At 42.1% G+C, this 9153-nt stretch overlaps 1 protein-coding gene across 4 annotated transcripts in view; it reads left to right on the forward strand.

Annotated features, from left to right (window-relative positions):
- The first annotated feature begins 2423 nt into the window (after positions 1–2423).
- The window catches only part of LOC137255925 (peptidoglycan recognition protein 1-like), an 11023-nt gene continuing 4293 nt past the window's right edge, over positions 2424–9153 (forward strand). The window contains exons 1-6 of one of the 4 annotated variants that reach the window (XM_067793523.1): positions 2424–2480; positions 2772–2987; positions 7851–7896; positions 8347–8522; positions 8679–8724; positions 9098–9153. The exon at positions 9098–9153 is cut by the window's right edge and continues 169 nt beyond it. In XM_067793523.1, the coding sequence (XP_067649624.1) occupies positions 2772–2987; positions 7851–7896; positions 8347–8522; positions 8679–8724; positions 9098–9153 (540 nt within the window). In that variant the 5' untranslated portion in view covers positions 2424–2480. Of the gene's footprint in view, positions 2525–2771; positions 2988–6305; positions 6482–7850; positions 7897–8346; positions 8523–8678; positions 8725–9097 lie in introns of those variants that run through there. The other 3 variants (XM_067793525.1, XM_067793524.1, XM_067793526.1) reach the window with 3 other exon arrangements.

Consider the following 9153-nt stretch of genomic DNA (forward strand, 5'->3'; position numbering starts at 1 on the left):
ACGCTACCAGAACACAAATGACGTCATCGATCGGCCACGTTCTGAACGTCCACGTGTAACAACGCCAAGACAGGACAGATGGATAAGGGTGACCCATCTTCGCTACCAGACCATCCTAGGACTTCGCTGTATTCCACTCCACATGATGATATCCCACCGGACATGCACAATTCCTGACTTTGTTTGGTGTTCTCTAAGTAAACGTAGTCTCAGTATTATTCGTTACTCAACGCTACTGAGTCTTCCAAACCCTAGTAGGAGGTAACCTTTGACACTGATCAATCAGAACACAGCTTACCAAATCGCGAAAGTGGACACGCGCACATACCTTTTGAACTTTTATCTCCAAAAGTTTGTACCCGAACGAATCCGAATGATATTTCCGTATGATCGCTTTCGGGAGGTGCACATGGAGCACGCTACAGCACACCCAACAGAGAGTAAACAGGCGCTGACAATAGTGTTTTACTTTTGGCTATTATTCAAGGATGTCAGCTTGCGAAAATATTGGCTAATGGTAATTGGCATGTCATCAGAAAGCCCTAAGCGTGTATACTGCATGTGTGTTTTATGCAGATTGTCTTTTGTTGAGGGATCAGTGTCCGTTATGGGGGAATTTAGTAGGTCCCGCCAAACTCTAAATCTGATTTGGTAAATCCGTTCAGCCGTCTCGCGTTTGATTGGACAGTCATAGGTCGCTCAAAGGTTACCTGACGCGACCTCCTTCTAAGGTTTGTTAGACTCAGTAGAGGAGAGTAACGAATGACTTAAGGCATTGTTAGATATCTTTACGATATATTCTGTCCAAATTTTCACACAGTTCGGAAAACACAGACAGAACTTTCATCAGAAAGGAAACATTATCCCAGTCTTGATTTTCGTGAACCCTACCCTTTCATCAGTTGCTTTATTTATGAAATAATTCTTTGCAGCGGCTTTTTATATCGTACCCCCATCACATATACTACTCACCATGTCAGTATCGCATGCTTTTCTCGGGCATAACTGGTTTCGCGTCATTTCAGCTCATGTCGAGCATTATCAAATCAGGCATCAAGCAGAATTAACTATTTCAGCAGGTGTATAAGGATTACGACTGATGTACAGTACCGAGGTGCATTGCATAGTATTGTGACGTAACTCGGTGTGCATAGTTTACAAACATTAGGAAAATGTCTACAATGAGATGAGAAATATAATAGGATTGCTATGTCGAATGAAGTAAAATTTCACCGCAGCGTTATTCATGCACCACCGTTTTAATGCTAGTTTAACCCGTGACATACATGGAGACAAGATATACTCCTTTGCAAAACATCACTGAGATGACTCGTCAATATTGATAATGTTGTCTGTTATGTAGTAACATTATTAAGGTAAATAGTCATTCAGAGCTGTTGAGTATAATTTTACGGCAATTTCAGCATCACTCCAGCAATATGACGGCTGGGGACACGGGAAATTGGCCTCACGCACTATACTGCTGTGGAGAAACGAACCCGGGTCTTCGGCTTGACGCTTAAACCACGTAGATACATTATTAAGGTTATATGTCATTCAGGGCGAGTATGATTTAGGTCGCTTTCAGCCAACATAGGGCATCAAGCAGTATTAACTGTTACTACGGGTGTATAAGGATTATGACAGATGCGCAACACCGAGATGCAGTGCATAGTATTGTGATGTAACGCGGTATGCATAGTTTACAAACATTAGGGAAATATCAGACTACATTGAGATGTTCAGAAATATAATAGGATTGCTACATATATGTCGAATGTCACGCTTCATCGATGCACGCTTCTCCCTAGCGATGTGCCGTTTTCATGCTAGTTTAACCCGTGACATACATGGTTAAATCTGGAGACAAGATTTACTCCTTTGCTAAACATTACTGAGAAGACTCGACAATATACTAGTAAATACTCATGCTTGTGTTGTCGTTGTGTAATAACATTATTAAGGTGCTGACAGGTCATTCAGAGTGAGTATAGTTTCACGCCGCTTTCAGCACTGTTCCAGCAATATGACGGCCTGGAACGCCAGAAGTGGGCCTCACATATTACATCAATGTGAGATCCAGATCTTCGGCGTTACGCTTTAACCGCTAGGTTACCATCACCGCCTCAGTACCTGCACTACATACGTGCATTACACATGTCATATATGCTGAGGTGTGCATGTGCTGTTGCTAAGTGGTGTCACTCAAAACAATACAAAATGATATCTTATTGTATGTCTATGGGCTTAATAACGGGGAAATATCCGGTTTTGAAGCATATGGGCGTGATTATGAGTGGGATTATGATAAATATGGGAAATCCTGCTAAAGAATTCCCACTGACCTGACCGGATTCTGGTGGTTCCAGTTACAATCCTTTCGGAAAGTATCAGTAAGTATATGTGTCAGATCCGGGTCGACTAGTCCAGATCCCGGTAGATAACCCAGATAAGTTGGGTGCTACTTGTAGACCAGAAAGGTAGGTCTCTTTTACATTGACATCAGCACTAAAGTGGAACTGAAGTAACTTTTAGACCGTGTATATTAAATGTAGTTTATGCTGAGAGTGAGATGTATTACCCAAACACTTAAAAGTGACCTAAATGAATTCTAATTAATCAGTATGGTGTTTCAGTTGTCTTCAGATATTTTCGATCTGAAAAATATCCGGGCTCACATACAATCACATCTTGCTGTCACATATTTGCAAATGCACATGGCAGCAGGGAAATGTTGCTATATATGTACTAACGTTACTTTGCCTTTGTAGATGGTTGTTTTTCAACTATCCACCTTTTTGATACTTCTCCACATCTCGTCTGCTGAACGATGCGCATGCGCCACCGGAAATGTTCACGTCCGTAGTGGTGCTGGCGTCACCCACAACGTTGTGGGGACGATGACGCCGGGTGAGTGTGCCAGCTACAAAGGTGACGAAATCCCCGTGGGCAGCATGCAGTGGGCCCACGTCGAATACAAAGGAAACGTACGTTTTGCAAGAGGTGAATGGTCTTGGGTACAAGTTCCCCAAGTTGGAACACCTTCTCTCAGATATTTACATAATTGAATGACACTGTGTACGGTAAGGACGTACAGAGAGCAGGGGAACATTGAAAGCAAACTAGTTGAGTCTTTGACTAACCTAATGTATCAGATTGGTATGTAGAATATTCAGTTTTCAATTGTCCAGAAGACCGATTGCACTTGGGTGAATATGAAAATGGTGACTGATAAGGTTTTTGCAATGATGTGTTTGGGGACGGGGATATATTGTGACATTTTCCCAAGTTATCGTGTTTTCAACCGAGTATCGTATCGTATCGTCCAAATAGGAAGGGGCCGTATTATTTGTATATTTAAAAACAGGTATTCAGGTATTCCCCACCAGTTTTGAAATATAGTGAAGCTGTCAGTGTAAATGGTGCCTTTTTTTTGCTGATTTTAGTTATCGTTCAGGACCCCGTAGTACATAGTGATTTTTGCGCTTAGGCGAACTTAGCTCGCATACCTGGGACACCATTCACGAAGCAACCTTTCCAAAGGTTAACCTGAACTCCCATTCTCGAACAGGAGGATTTTCATTTTTTTGTCGTTTTTTTTCAAAGATGTACTGCAGTTTGATGTGCCGGGGGTTCTAATACATAATGTAGTATTTCCAATTTGGATTTTTTATACGAACGTAACCCCAAATGTAAACCAGCTGTTCAATAAATAACATTTGCTCAAGCCCTATATATAGTGTCATGAAATACTGTTTTGAACTATTGTAACCGTATACATATCCTCTACCTGGGGCTAGATTCGGTCTGTTGCCCCTTACTGCCTGCACTCCTATGTTAAGTGAAACAACCTACTTTATAAAAGTAACATGACACCATTTAAATGCTTAGTTCTTGGTTATCTATCCACACTCAGTGTAAACAGTGACAAGGATTCAACTTTTATGTTTTCGTTTAAGTTGAATCGCGCGATTGGGTTCCTGTAAGCACAGCCCACGTTCTTTGTCTGTGGCTATAGTTGTTCTACCTGTGATGCTAACAGGCTCTAACAGCCGTAGATCATGACATGTATTGTATTCCGAGAGTTATTGCACGTCACGATATGGTGAATCTACGTCCTGTAAGGAGTATCCTATGACGACTTTTTGTTTTGGCTGCAGGACATTGCTAAATGCCATGTACCGAGACAGCCCTAATGTCTGGACCAAATATCTGTAACATATGTAATATTTGGGATTGAGCTTACTTAGTAATACTTTACTAAGTTGAAGACGCCGTGTTGTATTAAGTGGAAACTGCACTGGCTAAACATGTTAGGCGGCTGACTTTGTGTGCTGGTGAGGGTGTGGAATCGGTACTTAACTAAGAAAGTACTATCCCAAATATAATGATAATATAATGTATCCAAATATCTGCCTCGGAGCGCCTTGTGGCTACTGTGACGCGGTGGGACAGATTGTGCACGCCGTCTTGTCACATTTCTCCCCAGGTATAACATTCAGTTCTTCCACATAATAGTCACCGATATGTGAGTCCTACGCACTGGGTCTGTTAGCCAAGTGTCTCAATAAACACACCATAATACGAGGGGATGTCAATAAGTTTTGAGCCTTGCATAGAAAAACACAAAATATTGGTATGAACCACATTTATTTTTCAACATAGTCCCTTTGTGAGTCAAGACACGTGTTCCATCTTTTCTGCCAGGCGCTGATGCCATCTCTGTAAAAGGCGCCATTTTGGTCGTCAAACCAAGCCTCAGTAGCAGCAATAAGCTCATTATCATCCTGAAATCTACGACCACGCAAATGTTTCTTGAGATTTGGGAACAGATGGTAATCACTTGGTGCCAGGTGTGGAGAGTAGGGGGATGCGGCAAGATTTCGTACCCGCATTCCTGGACAGCAGCGGCTGCAACGCGAGAGGTGTGTACTGGAGCATTGTCTTGATGTAGAAGAATACCACGTCTGATCTTGCCCCGGCGCTTCTCCTTGATTGACTGTCGCACGTGCCTCAACAAGTTAGCGTAATATTCCCCATTCATTGTTCTTCCTTTTGGTAAGTAATCTATGTGGATGACGCCTTTGCTATCCCAGAGGACTGTCGCCATTACTTTCTGCACTTATCTGGAGGCTTTGAACTTTTTGGTCCTGGGAGAAGTGACATGTTTCCATTCCATGGATTCTTGTTTGCTGTCAGGATCATAGTGGTGGATCCAGGTTTCATCACAGGTTACTAACCTAAAGTGAAAATATTCTGGATTCTTGTTGTATCTGGTTAGCATGGAGTTGCTTATGGTGACCCTGGTTTGCTTCATTTCATCTGTAAGCATTCCTGGCACCCACCTTGCGCACACCTTAGACATGACGAGATGTTCACAAAGAATTGTCTCGATGGATCCATGTGAAATGCCTGTGGTCTCCTCTAACTCGTGGAGTACGATTCGACGATTTTCCAGCACAAGTTTATGCACTCTGTCAATGTTTTCCTGACTAGTGATTGTTGTTGGGCGACCTGGACGGGGGTCATCTTCAAGACTCTCTCTACCATGCTTAAATTCATTGACCCATCGTTTGATGGTAGCAGATGAAGGGGAAGACTTCCCATAATCTGCTGAAAGCCTTTCTGCAATGTTCTTCGCCGAGTTTCCTTGAAGAACTAAAAACTTAATTACTGCTCTATACTCAATTTTAACCATTTTCACTGCCGTGAGGGGGGTCTCTTTCTGTCAATGTGAGCTGTTCAATAATTTTTGAGAGTAGGATACCAAAACGTTTATATCACATCAGCTACACCCGAAGGTTCAATGTTGTACCATAGGCTGTGACACCTGGGTATGAAAAATGCGAAAAAATTATTGACATCCCCTCGTATATACTCGTATATTCATGTAACCTTATAGATTGTTTAATTCATATAAAAAGGTCATTATGAGAACTTGAAGTCACCAGTTTGTATCTTCCAAATGTATCGTTAAGTGTATCCTGTTCGCTCTAAAAAGGTGTCTCCCTTGTAAGATAATATGGTGCATAGAGTGTCTTGTACTACAGTTTATGCACCACGTAAACATGTCGCTAATTTGATGACTAATTATCCAGCAACGTACTTGCTTTCTCAATAACCCTGGTTTATCTGCAATGGCATTTTGTACACTGTTTGTGCAGTCTAAGTAAACGTAGTCTCAGTATTATTCGTCACACTTCCCTACTAGTCTAACAAACCCGAGTAGGAGGTCGGTTCAGGTGACCTTCGAGATTGACCAATCAGAACGCAGCTTACCAAATCGCGAGAGAGGTCTTTCCAACATACCTTTTGAACTTATACCTCGAGCAGGTTTGTATCCGAACGATTCCGAATGATATTTTTCGTACGATCGCTTCCCGGTGATGCCCAGCGCTGCAACACTCAACAGTGAGTAAACAGACAAGAGCGTGTGTTGTCAATATTCAAGGATGTCAGCATACGAAAATATTGGCTAATGGTAAGCATGTCATCAGAAAGCCCTAAGCGAATATACTGCGGGTCAAATATCCGTGTTTTGTGCTGATTTTCGTTTGTTGAGGGATCGGTGTCAGTGACTGGGGAAGTTTGTAGGTCCCGCCCAAAACTGTTATCTGATTGGGTAAATTTGTTCAGTCGTCTCGCGTTTGACTGGACAGTCATAGGTCGCACAAAGGTTACCTGACGCGACCTTCTGCTAGGGTTTGTTACACTCAGTAGACAAGTATTCAGTAAGGAATAATACTAAGACTAAGTTTACTTACACCACGAAGACTATATACATGTACATATGTATATTATCCCTGCCTAGATTGACTGTTTGTGCCTTTACCACGTGTGTGTGTGTAGTTTTTCATATATGTCCACCTAACACGGTAAGCTCCCACAACATATTGATGACTAATTCAGTAAGAATATCTAAACTTGTTCCAGGTTGGTTGGTTAGTTGTTGACACATGTGATCGTATCCCACTTGGGTCGATCGATGCTCATGATGTTCATCACCAAAATGTCTTGGCCAGATTCGATTATTTACAGACAACCGCCATGTAGCTCGGGTATTGCTGAGTGCGGCGTAAATCTAAATTCACTCACTCATTCCTGAGAGCTTAAACTTGTAGCTTGTAGGGTTATGATTTGATGGACTGGGTAGTCTCTATCATTGGCCTGGGAGATTTTGGTTCGTTTTTAGCGAATGGTATACGCAGTTTTTAGGTGATTCCGAGTGTTTCAAAGGTAGCTTAAACACGTGCCTCTGTGATTCGTTCTGTCAGACAACAAATTGGGAAAGAACCTGACTCACAGGTCCCACAATCCATAAAGTCCTCACTCTTCACAGCTGACTTCAAATGTTCAGGTAATCGTTGTGATACCAATGTCGAGACGTTGAGAACGAAAGCATGCAGCAAGATAGTGTATAACATTGTCATATGACGTCATTTCACACAACGGACATCACACAATTCTAAATGGCATCTGATGAACGGAAAACGTACCTGATCTATACTAGGTACATAAAGAAACTGTGCATACAAAGTAAAATCTAAATTTATCAAACCTGTGTAGGCACATAAGGATTTAAACTCAGTGATTAGTGACATGTATTCTCAATATCCATGCACGTGCAACGTTCCGTGACGTCAGTGGTTTCGTCCGTGAGACGTGCAATACGTTGTTGCACGTGCGTTCCGGCAAAGTGAAACAGAGCAAATGAATGCCACACAATACTGTCACTTTTCTAAAGATCAACCCCTGCCCTTACGATCGTTAAAAGTTCAAACGGCTATTGAAACGCATAGCATGCCAAGGCTAACGATATTCATGACAATATGAAGTAACTTGTATTTCAGAATGGCTTTGTAGCTGCGAGCTGGCTCAAGTTTCAAGACTGCACAAGTACGTTCATCGTTTACTCAGTCCGTGTATGGCATCGTACATGTTAGCAATACTGATGTCACAATACTCCGCACACTGTAATCGTCTTGGCACTGCCAGTGTTAGCAATACTGATGTCACAATACTCCGCACACTGTAATCGTTTTGGCACTGCCAGTGCTAGCAATACTGATGTCACAATACGCCACACACTGTAATCGTTTTGGCACTGCCAGTGCTAGCAATACTGATGTCACAATACGCCACACACTGTTCTCGTGTGACGAATTAAACACGTGCACGCGTTTTCCACCTGCACCATCTCTTGAGGTTCTATATTGGTCCAGTTTGAGATGATGTACATACAACCAAGTATTGTATATGTCATATGCCTATGTCAAACACAGTTAAACCGTCAGCAGTTTGTGTTTGCATTTTCACGATCAAAGTGTCTATCTGTGTTGTTTTCAGTTCAACAAGTTTCAAATCAGTGCGCATGCGCCACTGGAAACGTACACGTACGAAGTGGACCCGGAACAAGTCATGGCGTCATCGGGACCTTGACCCCTAACACATGTCATGCCTACAATGGCAAAACAGTGCATGATGGTGGATTAGACTGGGCCAGTATTGACTACAGCGGGAAGGTTGTGGTTTGGGTCATCATAATTGTTTCATATTTACTTTGATTGGCATCTACTTCGTGTCATCTAGAACTATAGCTACAAATAATAAGAATCTCGACATGACTCAGTGTCTATATCTTCCTACGTATATATTCAACGTATTTTGTTCATTTTCAGGATGGATGGGTGGCGGACAACTGGCTGACAATAGGGAGATGTGCAGGTACAATTACTCCTCATATTGGTAACTGTGATTACTGGCCATTGGCCACTGCTAATAGAACTGGCATCTTGAATGAAAGGCGGTATCGTTTGTAGTACACGTCCTAATATACACATTGACGATTCACACAGAGATTCTTAACTAATTATACCTACAATAATTCCAGTGGTCACCATGATTAGGATAAGGATATCACCTGTGATCATAATGTCTTCATCACTGCGAATTAATAGCTGCTGTCTGATAGCACTCACGGCTTTAATTACTCCCATTTTTACTTTGCAACATGTATGGCTAGGTTTGTTTTATGGGTGAATTCAACACTTCCACCGTTTTGCGTAAAGTGTCATTGACAACATCTCTCTTTAATGAGGAGACCAAGGAACAGCTTCGATCTCCACCCAGCAACTACCCGGATGTCCCCACATC

The sequence above is a fragment of the Haliotis asinina genome, chromosome 11 (genome assembly GCF_037392515.1).
Source record: "Haliotis asinina isolate JCU_RB_2024 chromosome 11, JCU_Hal_asi_v2, whole genome shotgun sequence".
NCBI lineage: Eukaryota > Metazoa > Mollusca > Gastropoda > Lepetellida > Haliotidae > Haliotis > Haliotis asinina.